Source organism: Ursus arctos, chromosome Y, assembly GCF_023065955.2.
Source record: "Ursus arctos isolate Adak ecotype North America chromosome Y, UrsArc2.0, whole genome shotgun sequence".
Lineage (NCBI taxonomy): Eukaryota > Metazoa > Chordata > Mammalia > Carnivora > Ursidae > Ursus > Ursus arctos.
In genome coordinates this window covers 25365578-25386344 of record NC_079874.1, presented here as the reverse complement: position 1 = coordinate 25386344, position 20767 = coordinate 25365578, and the positions used below count along the sequence as shown (strand labels likewise).

The window sequence follows — 20767 nt, the reverse complement described above, 5'->3', positions numbered from 1 at the left end:
GACTGACACCCTTCCCCATGCACACACACCCCCCCATCTTTGACTGACACCCTTTCCCATGCACACACACACCCCCATCTGTGACTGACACCCTTCCCCATGCACACATACCCCCCCATCTTTGATTGACACTCTTCCCCACACGCACATCACGACTCCCCATGAGTTAGTGAAGTTCCCTTCACATGGGCTCTGCTCCTTACCTTTGTACAGTGTCTTGGGCACCTGGCAGGTGTGTCCACATCCATTTGAACAACATTTCTTCACCCCAGAGCACTCGTTGTCAGCTTCACAACTTTCCACACAGGCGGCGGCAAATCCACTGGCTCTCTCAGGGGCCGGGCAGTCCCCCTGCTTCACCGACAGGATGTACTTGAGGAACTCGCAGCTAGTCAGGCATTCGTAGTTCTTCTTGGGGAACAGAGGCTGAAGAGAGAATAGGAAAAATTCTCTTCTTTTAAGGAATTTGTTTTTTTAAAGCAATCTCGACACTCAATGTGGGGCTTGAACTTACGACCCCAAGATCAAGAGTCACGTGCTCTACCGACTGAGCCAGCCTGGTGCCCCAAAAAGAAAACTCATCTTATTAAAGACACAGGACACCTGATTTCTAAGATTTCAGAAAGGAAGGTAAAAATTCTTACTCAGTGAAAATTTCCCAGGAATGTCTTACAAAATAAATGCATTTGTTTTCTTTTCCCCCTAAAGAAGTAATATTTTATGCTAATTTTTAAAAGGAATCTGACCCATGAGTTGTAACTCTATACTGCATGCAACAGAAACACATCAATCATACGTAGGTGCATTCACAAAGTATTACGTTCTCTGTTAAATGTAGTTGTCAAATAATGGATAATATTCATGACGCATCTCTGTACACTTTGAGGGCCCCTTTTGGCCTACTGCACACATATGGAGATTTTCATTCTCTACTGAGTCGTTTTATTTAGCGTGGAAAATGGTAATCACGATGACTTAGCGGTGGCCCTACGGAAACGGAGCAATTCTCACAGCAGTAACACTGGCTGGTATCTTAGCAGAAAGGAGTTTCAGCCTCAGTTCGTTGAACCTATTTGAATGATATCCAGCTTCTAGAGCTAATGTGCACATGGGACCTCTTATCAATATGGAATTATCAATGCATGACCAGTGAAAGAATGTGAATCAGGGCTCCTTGTGACACAGTCAGGTTCTGAACAGCATGTGGCTGATGACATTTCAGCAGAACCCAGAAGCAATGACACACGAGTGAGAGCAGGTACTCCTGGATTTACTGAGAGACTCGCGTTATGGAAAAAGTGTGAGGAATGGAAAGAACCGGTTACCAAATGCATCTTTGTCCTTCGGAAAAATGGTTCCGGACGGCATTTGGTCATTCCTCCAACGTGAGAAGCAATCAGAGGATAAGGGCTTCTTTCTGCCGCTCAAGTGGGGAGCTGCTCAGGGTCCCTAAAAGCAGCCCCACTGCCAGGGACAGACAGGGGAATGACCACCCACGATGGTCGTCCTTGTGCTGATGGACGATAGCTGACACGGCAATCGCTAGAATCCTAACTTTCAGCCTACCCTTCCGTTTGCCTTGGTGGCTGTTGCCAAAATTGCTACCCTAATCCCAAGCCAGTCCCTCTAGGCCCATGTTCACCTGCACCACACCTGTCCAGCCAGGTAAAAATTCCAGCCCCTCTGTAGGGTGCCATGTCATCACTAAAGCACGTTTTGTGAGCCAGGCTTTTAGGCAGTGGGTATGGCACTCCCACACCCTCCTCCTCACCAGCAGGATGTGGGAAACGCCACAGGCCTGAGGGCAGAGCCCTAAAGACGGGGATGCCGAGTGACACCTGGAGAGAACAGTGCGCACCCCACCAGGAGGCCTGCCTTGAACGGCTCCCGCCATGCGCACAGAGTCAGAACTCTTGCGAAGCTGGGCTCTGTTGGCTGTGACAACTAAGTCTGTCCTATGTGGTGCAAACAGCAGCGTCTGGTGCTCCGCTGAAGGCCTGCGCTTTCTCGACACTGGAAGGAGGAGATCATCAAGGAGGATACCTTGTTTACTGCCGGATGTCAAATCCGAGTCAGGGACATAAGAAACCAATATGATAGCACGGGCGAGCACAAACCAGGGCTCAAATGGGAGCATCCTGTGGCTAAATGCCAGCATGCTGTGTGCTTCTCCCCATGACACATGACTGGGAACACCTGGGATATACCTGCATAACACCTGGTAACACCTGCTGCCAGACAGCAGACTGTGGCTCTCGGGATGTACCTGGATATACCTGTGTAACACCTGGTAACACCTGCTGCCGGACAGCTATGGTCTCGGGATACACCTGGATATACCTGCATAACACCTGGCAACACCTGCTGCTGGACGGCTATGACTCTCGGGATATATCTGGATATACCAGCGCAACACCTGGTAACACCTGCTGCCAGACGGCTGACTGTGGCTCTCGGGATATATCTGGGTATACCTGCGTAACACCTGGTAACACCTGCTGCCAGACGGCTGACTGTGGCTCTCGGGATACATCTGGGTATACCTGCGTAACACCTGGCAACACCTGCTGCCGGACGGCTATGGTCTCGGGATACACCTGGATATACCTGCATAACACCTGGCAACACCTGCTGCCGGACGGCTATGACTCTCAGGATATATCTGGGTATACCTGCGTAACACCTGGTAACACCTGCTGCCAGACGGCTGACTGTGGCTCTCGGGATACATCTGGGTATACCTGCGTAACACCTGGCAACACCTGCTGCCAGACGGCTATGGTCTCGGGATACACCTGGATATACCTGCATAACACCTGGCAACACCTGCTGCCGGACGGCTATGACTCTCGGGATATATCTGGATATACCTGCGTAACACCTGGTAACACCTGCTGCCAGACGGCTGACTGTGACTCTCGGGATATATCTGGATATACCTGCATAACACCTGGCAACACCTGCTGCCGGACGGCTATGACTCTCGGGATATATCTGGATATACCTGCGTAACACCTGGTAACACGTGCTGCCAGACAGCTGACTGTGGCTCTCCACCATCTGGTGACACCTAAGGCCTGCCAACCTGCTGCCTGTGACTCTTCACTGATGGGAGTCTGACCCTCTAGTCAGGTAATCCCCAGAGAACTGGGCAGGAGGACATTAGTGAATAGTGCGGACTATTAGCCAGAGAGTATCTCACACAATGGGCGAGGTATGTTAACAAGGGGTTATAAAGGAAAGGAGAAAACCTCACCACCATCCAAGTGGGGAGGACAGAAGGGAAGGTCTCTACCTCATTTCCAAAAAGAGGGTTAACGATAGGCTGTTATTTTGCATGTTGATGGTGACGAGAAATGTCATTGAAAACTCCAAACCTGATGGCTAATGATTTTGAACATTTTTTCATGTGTCTGTTAGCCATTTGTATATCATTGGAAAAGTGTCTGTTCATATCTTCTGCCCATTTTTTGATTTGATTATTTGTTTCCTGTGTATTGAGTTTGAGAAGTTCTTTGCAGATCTTGGATACTAATCTTTTATCTGTAGTGTCATTTGCAAATATCTTCTCCCGTTCCGTGGGCTGCCTCTTAGTTTTTTTGACTGTTTCCTTGGCTGTGCAGAAGCTTTTTATCTTGATGAAGTCCCACAAGTTCATGGGGGATGTCAAAAAGGTTGCAGCCTATGTTCTCCTCTAGGATTTTGATGGATTCCTGTCTCACATCGAGGTCTTTCATCCATTTGGAGTTTATTTTTGTGTATGGTGTGAGAGAGTGGTCAAGTTTCATTCTTCTGCATGTAGCTGTCCAATTTTCCCAGCACCATTTATGGAAGAGACTGTCTTTTTTCCACTGGATGTTTTTTCCTGCTTTGTCAAAGATTAGTTGCCCAAAGAGCCGAGGGTCCATTTCTGGGTTCTCTATTCTGTTCCATTGGTCCATGTGTCTGTTTTTGTGCCAGTACCATGCTGTCTTTGTGATCCCAGCTTTGTAGTATAGCTTGAAATCCAGCAACGTGATGCCCCAGCTTTGTTTTTCCTTTTCAACAATTCCTTGGCGATTCAGGGCCTTTTCTGGTTCCACACAAATTTAAGGGCTGTTTGTTCCAGTTCTTTGAAAAACGTCATTGGTATTTTGATTGGGATGGCACTGAAAGTGTAGATTGCTCTGGGTAGCATAGACATTTTAACTATGTTTATTCTTCCAATCCATGAGCATGGAATATTTTTCCATCTTTTTGTGTCTTCTTCAATGTCTTTCAAGAGTGATTTGTAGTTTCTAGAATATAGATTCTTTACGTCTCTGGTTAAGTTAAATGGCTAACAGACACAAGAAAAATGTTCAAAATCATTAGCCATCAGGGAAATTCAAATCAAAACCACACTGAGATACCACCTTACGCCAGTTAGAATGGCAAAAATTGACAAGGCAAGAGACAACAATTGCTGGAGAGGATGTGGAGAAGGGGGATCCCTCTTACATTGTAGGTGGGATTTCAAGTTGGTACAGCCACTTTGGAAAACAGTGTGGAAGTCCCTTAAAAAGTTAAGAATTGAGCTACCCTATGATCCAGCCATTGCACTACTGGGCATTTACCCCAAAGATACAGATGTAGTGAAGAGAAGGGCCATATGCACCCCAATGTTCATAGCAGCATTGTCCACAATAGCTAAATCAAAAAGAACAATTTCACAACATTTGCAGCAACATGGACGGGACTGGAGGAGATAATGCTGAGAGAAATAAGTCAAGCAGACAAAGACAATTATCATATGGTTTCACTCATTCATGGAACATAAGAAGTAGGAAGATCAGTAGGAGAAGAAAGGGAAGAAGGGGGGGTAAACAGAAGGGGGAACCATGAGAGACTATGGACTCTGGGAAACAAACAAACTGACGGCTTTAGAGGGGAGGGGGGTGGGGACTGGGATAGCCCAGTGATGGGTATTAAGGGGGGCACATATTGCATGGTGCACTGGGTGTTAATACGCAAGTAATGAATCATGGAACTTTACATCAAAAACTTGGGATGTACTATATGGTGACTAACATAACATAATAAAAATTATTATGAAAAAAAAAGAAAAAGAAAACCCCAAACCTGGTAACTTGAGCATGAAGACCTATCCCAGGAACCCTGGATAACTCCCATCGCCAGCACAAATTGTTCTATTGTGCTTCACATGCTTGGTTCCCCAAACAATGTTGCATTAAACGTCTGCCTATGGGGGCACCTGGGTGGCTCAGTCAGTTAAGTGTCCAACTCTTGGTTTAGGCTCAGGTCACGATCTCAGAGTCCTGGGATTGAGCCCCGCGTTGGACTCTGTGCTCAGCTGGGAGTCTGCTTGAAGATTCTCTCTCTCCCTCTCCCACTCCCCCTGCTCATGTGCTCTCTCTCAAATAAATAAATCTTAAAAAATAAAAACTAAAAATCTGTACATGAGTTATGATGGTAAATGCTACATTATGTGTATTTTATCACAATGAAACGAAAATCTATGTTGGAGCGAGAAACATGTGTATCCCGTGCTGTGTCAGACGCCGGTGCTCTGTAACAGACACGGGGTCTTTCAGAGAGTGTCCATCTAATGTTCTCCGAGACGTCAATTCCACGCGACCATTACATACGAGGGAAGAGCTCACACTCTAACAAAAGGCGGAAAATTGGAAACACTAGCTAGAAAAAGTATAACCGCAAAGTTTAAATGACAATCGTGGACATCAAATAAATTATTCGCTCTCAAAAGAGTGCCTCAATCTAAGAAATTTCCACGTAAAACTTACAAGGAAGGCCAAGGTTTCAGGACTGAAGTACCCCGCATTTGTAGCTAATTTTCTGAAAACTTTGTAACATTGAAAGCATCAATTCTTAAGGATTTTCTCTCTTACTCAATTTCACAGTTCATTTTTCTGTGAGCTGCTAGCTGTGTTTTACTTTGTTGGCTTTTGAATCTCTAAATTTGGGTCCAACCCTGACTTTGGAATCAAAGTCGCATGTGAAGGGAGCTGTAACAAGTATGATGGAGTGTTTGCCAGTCTTTCTCTTTCAAGAAAACGTATACATTACAGCTTGCTGCAAGTACTTAGTTACCAAAATCACTTGGCCCACATCGGCTGAAATCTCCAAGTAGAAACAATTTTATTAAATCTGGCAAGTGTTTACTGTTTGGTCACTAGGAAATCACCATGACTTATTTTGCGCCATGGTGTAATCAAATCAGCTGCATTCAAGCTGCCCATATGAACACAGGGTAGGACTCGAGATTCAGATAACTAAGTACGGACTGTCTGCTCATGTTATTCTAATGATCTGTGTGCCAACCGCCACACCCTTGAACTATGAGGGACAGGAAGGCAGAGACGGTATCTCCTCATCTTAATAATTTACTGATGGAGGGGCGCCTGGGTGGCTCAGTCGTTAAGCGTCTGCCTTTGGCTCAGGGTGTGATCGCAGGGTCCTGGGATCGAGCCGGACCTCAGGCTCCCTGCTCTGTTGGGAAGCCTGCTGCTCCCTCTCCCACTCCCCCTGCGTGTGTTCCCTCTCTCGCTGGTGTCTGTCAAATATAAAAAAAATTTTAAAAATAATAATTTACTGATGGAGCTAAGGGGGCAGAATTAAAAACAAATAAAAACAGTGGTCGACCCAGAACATTTGTTCCCAATGAACATAAGAACGATCATAATTAGCACAATAATTCAGATCTCCCAGTTGATGTGAGAGGTGTTCTGTACATTTACTCAATATGTCTCCTTTTTGGTATGGATTCGAAAATGCGATTGTGTGTGTGTGTGTGTGTGTGTGTGTGTGTGTGTGTGTGTGATTGTTTTGAGATCCATGGAAACAAATGTGGGAACAAGAAAAGCTCATCTCCGCACCGGAGCTTTCTAGACTGGTCCACGGGCCTGATAGTACAAATAACGCTATGAATATTACATGAGACGGTGCACACAAAGGACCAAGCACTGTTATGCAGAGTTGGCCCACAATGGGTGCTCAATAGGAGTGGAGTAATTGGTGTCTCTTTTCTTTTCCCATACCACAAGTTTACTGTTTAACATTTCTAAATTCTTCTGTTATTCTGACAAAAATGTTTCAAAATCCAAAGACAGCAAGTTGGCCCTGCTTCCTCTACGGTGACCATCCCCAAGTTTCCAATGCGCTACTGCCAATTGCAGTGTGGAAATGTGCACGCGGGAATGTTGCCCTGCTGGCATTTATAAGAAAGCAAACATGTAAGGTTTGACTATCATCTTACAAGTACATGGATTTGGTACAACAGCCTTACACAAGACTTCTACGTAACTGTTCCATCGTTTATGTTTATTGAAGGCAAATTGTGATGTTCTCTATGAGTTATCTTGGATCATTATCTTGGATGAGGTTGAAAAACTCTTAATGGTCTGAATATAAATTGGAGAAAATATGGTATCTGTATGCAGGTCTCTCACTATGCCTTTAAACATAGCTTATTGAATGGAATCAGGACCAAGATGAGTGTAAGTCAGTGAAAATGATGTGCGAATATTAATACTCTAGATCTAAAGAAAATGTGTAAATTGGTCTACTAATAACGGCCAGTTATAAGGCCTGTGAACAAAGGTCATTCAGTGTCCGTAAAGACACTTCCGAGCAATAAGCACCTACTGTTTCTTGTGATATTACTAGTTAATTACTGGCAGACATGTCAAGAAGGATGTGGAAAATGTAGGAAAGGTGTGAGTTATCCAAATCATTAGGAGTACGATGCCCAACGACTTCATGGTAAATGAAAACATTTGTGGTAACACAGAGTTATGCGGTAAATGTTTGATTCCTTCTTTATGAAATCATACTAAGGTATTAAGGCAAATTATTCAATGTACAATTAATGTTAACTACAACTCCTCTATGAAACTATTCATATGAATCACTGCACAAATTGCACAAATGGCAACCTTCTGCCAGGTCACTGGTTCCAATTTAAAATGTGGAAAAGTCACCGTTACCATGCTCATTCATTTTTGTTCATTGTTTTTTCTGCTCTTACCCTAGCCAAAACTAAGAACAGAAGGCTCTTCAAAGATCATGTATTTTTCTAGAGTAGTTAGTACCTCATGGAATTCATTGTGCTCGCAAAGAAGATTTGGATAAAGCAAAGTACTAGAGCAAATGAAAATACTCTTGGGTGCATGGGATTAGTGAAAAATCCTTCATATTTTATGGAATATTATATATGAATTATTCTCATGAATCTCAGTCCTATCTCCTACATCCCATCTCTTAGGTTAAAAGCTAAAATGTGTTTCTTGGTGTCATATCTGGGCAATATGTTTATCTCAACTTGTCTGGCAAATGATTAAAATAGAGTGAAATCCTCACAATAAATAGGTTAACAGTTCTTGGCTGCTTTTGTGAAAAGATACTATTATATTTGTTTTGTCTGTTAGGTGTAAAATGCAAGGTAGCATACAGTAATGTGTGTAGTAATCCTGGAATGATGAACACAAAAACATTAAATTTGTAAATCATCTTCATATGTTAGGAATCATACATGTATGAGGCCTCAGATATAGAGAACATTGCACCTGGTATTTAATTCAACAGAACCATATCATGCGTCCAATAGAGCAGGCTTTGCAAAAAGCCAGGGTCTTGACTGGGTTTTTTTCCTGCTCCAGCCAAAGAGCAAATGCGACCTTGAATACAGAATCCTTCCACGTGCTCTGCTTGCCGGTCTCACTTAGTCCCCCCCAATTCCCATAACCATTATTGTTGCCATTTTACAAATGAAGAAACAGAAGCTCGGGAGGTTATAATTTATCCCAAATCACAAAACAAGTAGGCATGTGGGCCGCTGTCACAGCCAATGGCTTTCTAAAGACCACACCGCATCTCAGGGTGAACTAAGAAGACAGCTAAGCCAGTCACTCTCAACGTGCAGTCCTATTAGCAGCACCGGGAGCTTCTATTGAAATATCCAGGCAGGAATAGAAGGAACATGTTGCAGATAGTTTCTTATATACATTCATACATGCAAATCATATATATCATTGTGTATATATATATATATATATATACATACACACACACACACATATTACGTATATGTAAATTATATAGATATAAACCAAAAGGGTTGGAATCTTATCCAGGAATATTGATAAAAAGAAGCAACACTCAAGTATAGCTTGTGCTGTTGAATGTCAAGGATAAAAATATAATTTTTCAGGCATCCAGGCAGGAATAGTAGGTACTCCATCATCAGTACTACTAGTAGTACTATTAGTACTGATGAGGGAGAAAATAGGGTTTCCTCCAAATCGATTTCTCTCTACAAAATTTAATGTGTGAAGCCAATATAACAATAACTATATATATATATAAAAAACCATATAAAAATATATAATCATATATTTTATATATAACCATATAAATCATATATATAACGTATTATTTGTATATATAAATATGATTTCATAAATCAAATATTTGTATATATTTTTTATATATAGAAATCATATATATTTACATATATATATAAAATCAGCTGTTATTCAAATGTATATGTGACAGAAATACTCTCAAAGACAGGAAAAAATTCATAGAATATAGCACCCATAAGCCTTTCTTGCTAAATAATGCAATATCAAATCCAGCCATTCTACAGATAAGCAGCAAGCAGGAATAAATGGATTAGTACAATACTCAGTACCCCAAGAAAATAATGCATATACTTACATGTTACGTGAGGAAAAGTTTGTGCAATCCAATTTGGACTTCACGTATAATGGTAGGCAAAGTTTGTTGTGAACAATTTCAAAGAAAATGGTATCTAGGTACTCCTTAAAAACAAACTAGGATACAATCAAATTTTTTTTAAAGATTTTATTTTTAAGTAATCTCTACACCCCACGTGAGGCTTGAACTCACAACCCCAAGATCAAGAGTCACATGCTCCAGAGACTGAGTCAGCCAGGCACCCCGAAATACGATCGAATTTGGAAGCCAGGTATAGAGAAATTAGCATAAAAGACTCAATCATTTTATCATCCACATAAATATAAAACTAAAATTGAAGAAAGTAGAAATTATGGTCAAGGCAGAATATTTAATAAAATTTAAAATTAGGAAATAACATCAGAAAAATTGGTGGGTAGGAGCAGTATGAGGAACATATAAGTAACTCACAATGAACTTGGGGACGTCAGCAAATAATAAACCAAATATAAAATCTTTAAAATAATGCTTTTGATCTCATAATAGTTTTCATCATCTTTTTCTCCCTGAAATTTGGGGGTTTCTTTTTCCCTGTTAAACTCAAATAATGTTAAACGTCAAGCATTATTAAAAACCAGCACGCAAAGAGATGCTGGGTAAGATGTCTGCTTAACAGTGATGTATTGGGGTTCCCAAGACCACCCCAGGTTTGGTAATTCACAGGGGAACTCACAGGACTCAGCATAGAGTCATACTGTGGGCTTTGATTCGCTACAGCACAATCAGGAATGGGGAAAACGTGCACGGGGTGAAGTCTGAGCGGAAAACGTGCATGGGGTGAAGTGAACCAGAGACTAGCTTCCAGGAGTCCTCTTATGGGGCCATCACATAGGATGTGCTTGGTGCCTCCGGCCAGGACTAATGACAACACATGGGAAATGCTGTCACCAGACAAGTTCAGGAGAGACTCCGTGTCCAGGGTATTTACTGAGGCTGGACACACAGGCACCTGCTGCCTAGCATGTCCCAAAAATCCAGACTCCCAGTTTAAGAACAGAGAGCACCTGTTATCAGTTAGGGGATGATGGGAACCCTCCCCAAATCTAAGTTCCCATATGCCGGCCAAGGGCCAACCTTTTAATTAGGAATTCACAGCGAGAGCAGTCGTAGGTTTCCCATGGTAACTCCTTTGCACAGGTAACCACAGCTATTCTGCATGGTAGAATTTGGAGTAATGGTTTGGTTTTACTCTCCTATGTAGTTGTTCTATTAAGTTTTTAATGTGCATATGTAATTTCTATAAAATAATAAAAACATTATAGCATTAAAAAACAACAACAAAACTTCCAGTTTATTCTTCAAAGAAGGAACGTAAATACTAAGTATGCATGAAATGGGAAAAAGCATTCTCAATTCAAATGTTTCTAATTTATTCTTGGAAATGCAATTATAATTAGCCGGGAAACTCAATTATACACACTAATTTATTAGATGGGATTACAATTAATTTGGTTCCTGGGCAAATAATACACCTTGGTCATGAATAATATAAAATAGGAGAAAATCACAAACATGCATATTAGTGAAGTCACTTCCAATGAGGACATGTCCCTTTTGTCAAATTACAGTCATCTTTACTTACGTTGATCTCAACCTCCTCTTCCTTGACCTGCATTTCTACTTGTTTTGAGGGTAAATGTGCCACCTTGTATGGGAATGTCAATGGTCAGATTTTCCACTGGGAGCAACACCCCAGAATCTTGCTGGAAGATCTCTGGAAGATCATTGGGCATATATATGACTCCAGAAATTCAAAAACTCCTAGAGAGTCAGGGACAGTGAGGGCCCTCCAGTTAAACTCATTTCCTTCTCTCCCCTTCTGCCTGTATTTTGTTAGCTAACTTTACCAGGCATGCCTAGGAAATTATTAGCCCACAGAAGGATTTAGATACTAATTCATAAGCCAAACTACCATTCTACGTGCTAAGCATTGAATGATGAGCAAAAGAAAGTATGAAAATTATGCTCTGCTATGCTTACAGTTTATATGTTTACTAGCAAGCAGGTAAGTCATTAAATCGTTTAATTTGTATTAAAACAAGGCAGTCACAGAAAGTAATGGAAGTACACATGAGGTCAACGAAGGATTAGACTAATGGAATGAACAGTCACAGGGGTAAAAGATACAGCCCAGGGGATATAGTCAGTGGTATTATAATAATGTTGTACGCTGACAGATGGGAGCTAACTACACTTGTGGGGAGCATAGCCTAAGGTACACAGAAGCTGAATCACTATGGTAGACTCCTGAAACTAATGTAACACCGTGTCAACTATACTTCAATAAAAAAGTAATAGTAAATAACCCTTTAAAAAGGTTAGACAAACAGAAAGCTCTTCAGAAAGATAAGCCATCAAAATTTAGAATGAGTTACGTGATGTGAAGGACAGAGGAATATTCTAGAAGGAAGGAATAGCAAATACATCAGTTGGTAGGAGCTATATGATTTGGAGGCAAAATTAATTCTGTAAGTCTCAGTGTCTTCATATATAAAAGGGGGATAATTATGATTATTGTGTAATGTTACCCTAAGTATTAAGTATGTAGAAAAATTAGTACAGGTTTTGGCACATAAAAAAGTTGAAATTAGTGTTAGCCACTAATATGAGTATCAGAATTTTTAAACATAGTTCTAGAAATTCTACAAAAAACAATGGGAAATAATATAGGTTAATTATGGATTGCTTAAAATCCCCATATAAATAATCTGTCTTAAAGAGGAACAAATTCTAGGGATGCCTGACTGGTTTAGCTGGTAGAACATGTGACTCCTGATGTCAGGGTCGTGAGTTTAAGCCCCACATTGGGCATGGAGCCTCCTTAAATTTAAAAAAAAAGAGAAAAAAAAAGAGGAACAAATTCTGAAGTTGTAAAATGTAGTTGTTTACTCTTTGATTTATATTTTTAAGTTGCTAAAAGGCGTCCATCTCAAAGAATTTTGCAAACACTGGCAAACTCTGCAAAACCATCACACCCATCCGAGGAAGAGGTACAATCATACTTTAGAAAAGATACACACTTTACCTTCTTACAAACTGAGAAGTTCTACACCCCCAGTTTCAATGCTGGTGGGGGGGGGGTCCCCACACCAGCTGGATGTCCTATAATTCAACTCCATTCTGACACGTTCTACCTGCAGACAGCAGATCCCACAGGGAAGGGCTCAGTCCCACAAGACCGTATCCTCTCCCTTCAGACACCAGCCACAAGTCCAAAAGGAAAAAGAGAAAAAAAGAAACCTAAAGAAACAAAACCAGAAATGATAGAGATGATGGAGTTAGCAGAAAAGGACATTTTAAAAGTCATTATAAATACACTCTGTCTGCCAAGGAATGTGGGAGAAAGACATAGGAAGACCTGCATGGAACTTCCAGAAATAAAAATGAAGAAAGGAAAACTATGCCTGATGGCATCTTAAAAATGTTAGACACTATACAAAGAAAAAGATCACTCGAAGGGAACTTGAAGACACAGTGATGAAAATCAGCAAAATAAAGCAGCGAGGGGGGAAAATGAAGAAAAAACATGATCAGAGACTCAGTGACCCAGGTCATTATACGAAGTCTATCATGTACAATTACAGTCCCAGAAGGGCAGGAAACAGAGAATGGGATAGAAAAAAAAAAAAAAAAACATTAGTTCATATGCAGGCGCACTTAGGTGGCTCAGTCAGTTAAGTATCCAACTCTTGATTTTGGCTCAGGGTCATGAGATCAAGCCCCATGTTGGGCTCTGCACTGGGTGTGGAGGCTGCTTGAGATGGTCTCTCTCCCTTTCTCTCTACCCCTGATCCCCACCGCTCGCACAGGGTCTCTAGGAAGGAAGGAAGGAAGGAAGGAAGGAAGGAAGGAAGGAAGGGAGGGAGGGAGGGAGGGAGGGAGGGAGGGAGGGAGGAAGGAAGGAAGGAAGGGAGGAAGGAAGGGAGGAAGGAAGGAAAGACAGGGAGGGAGGGGGGAAGGAAGGAAGGGAGGGAGGGAGAATGAATATTGGCTGATACGTAAATAATTTGATTAAAACTATTAAGCCCAATTAGAATTACAATTAGAAGCATCTCATGACCCCCAAGCAGAGGAAATATAAAGGCCACCCAGTCAAGATTTACCATAATCATATTGCTTAAAACCAGATATAGAAAGAAAATCTTCAAAGCAGACAGTGAAATAAAAAGACACTTTATACACAAAATGAGAATGTCAGAGATTTTTCTGAAAACATACAAGACAGAAGAAAATGAAGACAGATTTTTAAACTACTAATTAAAAAAAAAATGTTAACCTAGAATTCTATACCTAGTGAAATACCTTCCATGTGAGGATGGAGACAAACCAACAATTAAAATTCCGCAATTTGAGTGATTACCAGCAATTGCATCTTTTCTCTCTACAGAATATCACGGAAGAAAGCACAAAAGACGATACAGAATGAGCAGGCAAGTCTAAGTGAGCGCTTGAAAGGGAACCCCGACATTGTGGAGGGAGATCACATTCTCGCAGCTCCTGGTGCCTCGGCCTCTGTGCCGCCTGCTGGAAACGCAGGCTCTGGGTGCGCACAGCACGCACCCACAGAATCAGATCGTGCAGTTCTAAGAGATGCCCAGGTGATCTGTGTGCACAGTGGAGTCCGGGCCATCCTGGAGACGTGAGTGGGTCTCCACGTCTGCCCTGAGGCATGATTCATCCCTGGTTTCATACTCCAGAACGCTGGGCTTCTGACCCAGTGCATCTCCAACTTCACACTCCTCACAAGACTCATGTCCTCCAGCACGTGAATTAGTCCAGTTTTCTCAAAGGAAAGGTACGTGAAAATCACATCCTCAGACTGCGAGCCCCTGGCCACAGCCCCTTCTCCCCCCTTCTCCCACACACACGGTCTTCGAGAAGGAACTTGAACGTACACAAACAGTTGTTTGTATCTGGTCTGCATTTTCTCCCGTACTTTCTATTCAACGACCCAGAATTGTAGATTGAGGACTGCACCTCCAGGGAAACCCTTCAACCAGTTTCCAGTCACCTCCTCACGACAAAATTCCTCTCAAGTCTATACTCACTGACCTATCACAGAATTCAAAAGTGTGAACCTTGCCCTCCTCTTCAGAGTAAAAATGGCTAATATTTACTCAATGTTTCCCATGTTCAGTCACTTGTTAAGTGCTGTACATGCATCTTTCATATTTTACTTAAATTTGATGCTCTTACAATTTCCAGCGTATTCCCTTAACTCCTACCTGCTCTGTCCCTCTTTTCTGACAAGATAGGTCTTTAAATCATTCAGAATGATCTCCAATCTTGGCTCCTTATCAATTTTCAAACTCATCAAGTGTCCTCTAATCGACTCTCATAGAATTCTATATTCCCCCAGCATCATATAAAAATTCAGTGAAAATGCAGTCTATTTCAAAAAACTGAGGGGAAAAAGCCTGCATTCCATGGAGAACATGTCCCATCAAGCCAATAAACTAGTGAACAACCCTAAAAAGTCACTCAATATGCTTCATTTTCTCATTTTCCAGGGCTATAAAATTTGACAGAATGAGGATAACTTCCTTTATAAAATGACAGGTAAAAGAAATCTCACAACAATTGTAAAACTTCATAAGCATTCCTTGGAATGTTTCCATTCCATGACTCCCACTATCCCCTAAATTGAAACAGAAACCAGGACAGTCGACACTTTCCACCACCACCCAAAGATCACAATCCAGAAATATAAGGAACACGTACGCATTACGCAAAAGTGAAAGGTAAAGGTTCATCATTTATAAAAATAAAAGTTTACTATTTATAATAATAAAAACTAGCATTTTTGGAAAATGTGCTCTCACGATCACTCCTGGCCACTCATGGGATTTCAGCGCGGAAAGTGAAGCTTTCAGAAGAAACCTATAAATTCCACCCTGACGCCCTCCAATGCACCTGTGCTGATTCTCGTGCTCCCCTCCGCACATGCACACACCTGGGCATATGACACCATTTTCTTGTTCAGCACTCATCAGCTTCTTTCCGTACATTTAACTGTTTTACAGATGTCCCAGACACGAGAAGCTGCTGCTTCCGTTCCTTAAGGGATGCATTTACTGCACAGCCAAGATTGTAGGATACAGAACTGGGTTTTGGAGCACTGGAAGGGTAACAAGTTTTGAGTACAAGAAAGCCCCTGTAGGAGCGTGATAAATCCTAACAGCTTTAGTTTCTGGCGTGTGTTTTCAGTAGTACTGGAACATTCCACGGCCCAGGGCACCCAAAGTAGTAAGGAGCCCTGTTGTTGCTTCAGTTCCTTGAAGTGCCCTTAATTAACTAGGATTTTGCATAATCAAAACACCCTTCTTGTTCAAGGGTGTTCAAGGACAGACGGTTGGCCAACAACTTTACGCTAGAAACAGGCTCTGATTTATTTCCTGCTGGGGGGATGTGTACTGGGACACCGAACAGAGTTAGGAGGGGGTGCCTGGGGCAGCACACATCGGAAAAGAGATGCACCATCACCTGGGTTCCCGATCTTCCTCAGCTACCTACTAAACATGGAATCTTGGGCAGATAAAACCATTTCCACCTGTGTGTCAGGCCTCTCGCCCATTAAGTTTACTGAGCAAAATTCAGGCTTAACTTCTTCTAAGAATTGTTGTGAAAATGCAATATAATAAGCTTGGAAAACATTTTGAAAAGCAAAAGCACAAGAAATGAATCAGTAATCCTATTTGCAGTCGAGTGAAAACCTCCTTCCTCTTCCTGTGTTCACAATGACAAGAACTAGATCTATCAGAATCCAGGCTGGTCCAAGAACAGCTTTCCTGTAAGTCCTGGATGCCTGTCTCATTGATCCCTGACACAGATGAGGTCTCACCTCTCCATGACCCTAGCGGACACTTCACATTGCCAATATGGAAGTCCCAGTGAGTTCCTACTAGGGTGGGGAAGTCGTGAAATCAGAAACGTCATTATTCAAGATGAGAGGTGTGTCCTCCAGCAAGGTGATGGATGACTCAAACTACCATGTATCATGTTTCATCAAAACTAAGACAACAGCAATTATAATAGACATAACGATTTTATACCATTAAGAAAGAAAAATACTTTCCTTGATAATTTGGATGCCTGCAATTGGAAGAAGGGAACATTTAAACGTGAAGGAATGTGCATTTCATGATCAGGAAGAAAAATGATTTACTATGGTTTTTACATGTTTTTAAAAAATAATAAGATGGAGATAATCTTTAATAAACTAAAACACTAAAGCATGACCTGTCTTTGTATCTGTCATGACCCAACAAGCTCCAAAAACTGACACGGGAAAAATTCTCCCATATGATCCATTGAAGGAATCCTGCAACATTCCTGCTCTAACACATTTAACTTTTCCATTTAAGGAATAACATCGTTAACTCTGACAGCAGCTTAAAAGCACCGTATAAAGAACTGTATAAATAATCAAATGAGACGTTTAAGAGATCAATGTGTGAGGCAGCCACAAACCAATTCTAGGTAGGTGATTATGAACATGCCTCCAAAAATCTCTTCCACGGAGGAAAATAGATTTTATAACTAAAATACCAAGAATGATAAAGCTTTGTTTAGAAACAGGTGCTGGTCATACAGATCAGGAAGTAACAACACTCTGAAGGGTCAGGCAGGTTTTGCGACAGGATTATGACTGTTCTTTTTCTTAGGACAGGAGTTTGAAAGCTTCTTCTGTAAAGGGCCACGCGGTAAGCAGTCTCAGCTTCACGGCCCTTAGGATCCATCACAAGTACTCAGCTCTGCTGCCATAGCCTCCGACGGTACGCAAGCAAACTGGGGTGGCCGTGTTCCTACACAGCTTTACTTATAAAAACAGGAGGCAAACATGTCTTAGAAGACAAATAAAGCTCAGATTGTCTTGCAAATCAACACACTAGGTCCAACCTATCTAAGAGTTTAGCTGTTCCACTCAGAGAAAAATAAACTCTACAGTTCTTCTGGCTCTATGCGTTTACGAAGGGAAAGCTTCGTCGGTTCGCGGAAACAGGGATCTTGGAGGCACTCCCAGGATAAGTGAGAGGAAGGACAGGATTGTGTTAGGGCTGCCTCAATGAACAATCAGCCTCCAAAATGCTGACACAGGGATCAGTCTTTCAGGATTCAGTCTATGTCAACGTAACAGGCAGACATTACCACAACATAGAAAGAAACAAGACACCGAGGTGAATGCTGAAAGGAACTAACGTGGATCAGGGAGGCTCAAGCGGTGGGACCCCTGGGCTGAGGTCTGCCCACAAAGCGTTCACGTGAACTGGCCTCTATTTGTCCCACCTCTCCAGTTTCAATTCATCTCTCCTACCAGAGCAGGAATCACAATTGGTAGACGAGTCCCATTTTAATCAACTGGATTTGGTTCACAAGACCTCACAGTTGTTTCGGAGAGAAGAGCTATTATAAAAGTGTGCTATCACACTTGGAATTTCCAGGGGGAGAGATTTCAGGTGACCTTCAATGACGTCTTCCTTCTCAGGGATCAGATGTCACAACATCAGCCCAGCATCCCTGATATTAAGGGACCCTGTGTTTATGAAGCAGACAACAGGGTATGTCTTCTTCCTCCAGATCCCATGACAGCGTAATTTCATTCACATGGATGTATGGTTTGCGTACAGCATAGAATGCAAAATGTGAGTAGGAGGGCTTTGTTGTCTTTCTGATGACCCTGCTCTGTTCGACACCTCAAGAGGCCTGAACCACCTCTTTTTATTTGCTTTTTGTAGTAGACACACCATACAGTGAGCCCCACTGAGTCACAACGTCCCCTGATGTCATCACCTCTCTTGGCGTGTGTGTGTGTGTGTGTGTGTGTGTGTGTGTGTGTGTGTGTTGGGCGGGGGCTGTGACTTGCTTCTAACCAGAATATGGCAAAGCGGAAGAGGTGTCATGCCTGATAATATGTTGTGTTACAGAGACTTGGTCTCAGCAGGCTGCAGATCAAGACTCTCTCGCTGGCCTTGGAAAAGTAAACGGCCATGTCGTGACCGTCCTGGGGGGCCACGTGGTGAGGAACTGCAGGCAACTTCCAACACCCATCGAGAGAACGGGACCTCAGTCCTATAACCTTCAGGAAATGAATTCTGCCAACAACTGCAATGAGCTTGGAGGCAGACTGTCCGCAGAAGCAGCTGAGCCCCCAGACGAGAAACCCGGCCAGCCCGCACCCTGATTACAGCATCGTGGGACCCTGAAGCAAAGCGTGCATTTAAATCATGTCCAAACTCCTGACCCACAGAAACTGGGAGATAATAAATGTGTGTTGTTTTAAGCCACTAGGCTTGGGGGTCATTTGTTATGCAGTAAGAGATAACTAATATAAAGATACATTAAATTTAATGCCAGGTCAGCACACGCTTTCAGGAAAAGTTCGGATGGAATCCCTGAAGCAGCCAAAATGTTCTGAGGAAACTGCATGGATAATATGTCAGCTCCCTTGAGGGTGGACAGAAACCATAACTGACGCTCCTCTGTACCACCCCCACCCCAAAGGGCTGGGTACAAAGACGTAGGAAGGTTCTTCTTCTATGGGCAGTTAACACTCAATCATAGCTTAGCTGTGAGTGTCCTTGCAGAGCAATCGGGCTAAGTAACTTTGACTTTCTGCCAGTCCTGTGCATTATCTGAGGCATTTTAATGTTCACGATTACAAAACGCTTCCAAACACTTCAGTGACAGTAATCCTCAGGTCCGGAGCGCTTCCGGCAACACAGACACCATTACGTGAGAGTTTGCGAATCACCCATATTCCAGCAGCACGCCACAAAATGCTGAATAGAACTTTCAAAGCAAAATAAAAGTGAGATTAGGAAAATCACCTATCGATCCTGTTCGTGTTGAGAAACACTTCTCCATCCTCTCTTCTGAAACCATACTGAACACTTTCCTACAAGAACCCAGTAACACTCTGACCCCTCCTCACTGTCCAAGAAGTCCGGCCACACAGCAGCGCTCGGACGCAGGGAAAGGTGTGAGGCTCAGGGCTTTGTTTTAGGCTGGCTCTTTCTACCTAGACTGGGGGAGACGCTTAATGAGTTCTGACTTCCCAGAGCTCCATGCCTTCCAAACATAACTCTTACGGACTTACTACATGCCTCTGCTTATCTCCGTGCCTACGGGAAGTCAATGATATTCAGACCGTGGAGATACTTTGGGCATCATAAAACTGGTGGAGCTATTATTATCCCAATTCCATATTCAGATCCTCGGAATAAAATCTGCATGCCTTCCATGGTGAAACACAGGCCGCAGGATCCCAGGAGCATCCCGTGCAGGGGAAGTCTGGATCAGTCGGTCTGTCTGCAGGAGCTTGGGAGGGTTCCCTGTCAGCCTCCAGTTCCCTTCAGAGAAGCCCGGTACCATCACTTCAGTCCCATGCCACAAGGCCTCCCTCCTGGTCGGCTCCCCACAACCCTCTACGGAACTGCTTTGATTGATACAGCAGACTTTTCAACCGCTGTTCCCAGCTGGCCCTCCACATCGTCCTGGCTGCCTCCGAGCAGATCCCAGGCTGGGTCGGAGCCTGGACCCCCGACTTGCTCTGGAGGAGACAGTCCAGCAAAGCTGCTCGTCTCCTCTGCAGCACGACTGAGGGTTTTAGACAGTGGGTGTCCAGGACAGTAACACCCTTTATTCTCTACCTGAAAGCACCGGCCAAGTAACAGCCTCCCACACAGTTAAAAATGGGCAAGTCTCCTGTCCAGGATAGGGGGAGCTCAAAGGGTGAACGATGAGATGAAAACGTCAAGAACCCCACTACTAATAAAATGGCTGGCTTCTTCCCACAGCATGAGAACATCAATACATGGTGACAATTACTCGTACAATAGCCTGATGGAAAGTAGGAGGACAGCAGTAGTTTCTACCTTGAAAAAGGTTCTCGTCTCTAAGCATATGTAATAATATTTATTCCAATAATGGAAGCAGTGGGTAGCCAGGCTTTAAGAAAGCTCAAAATGTGTTCCCTTTTTACATGAATTCACAATACACACACACACCCCTT

The 20767-nt window shown here is 42.8% G+C and overlaps 1 protein-coding gene across 2 annotated transcripts in view; it reads right to left on the bottom strand.

The window, feature by feature from the left end:
* The window catches only part of LOC130541803 (anosmin-1), a 182850-nt gene that overhangs the window by 56193 nt on the left and 105890 nt on the right, over positions 1-20767 (bottom strand). For both annotated transcript variants that reach the window (XM_057315651.1, XM_057315640.1), the window contains exon 4: positions 204-426. In XM_057315651.1, coding sequence (XP_057171634.1) covers positions 204-426 — 223 coding nt within the window. The remainder of the gene's footprint in view (positions 1-203; positions 427-20767) is intronic.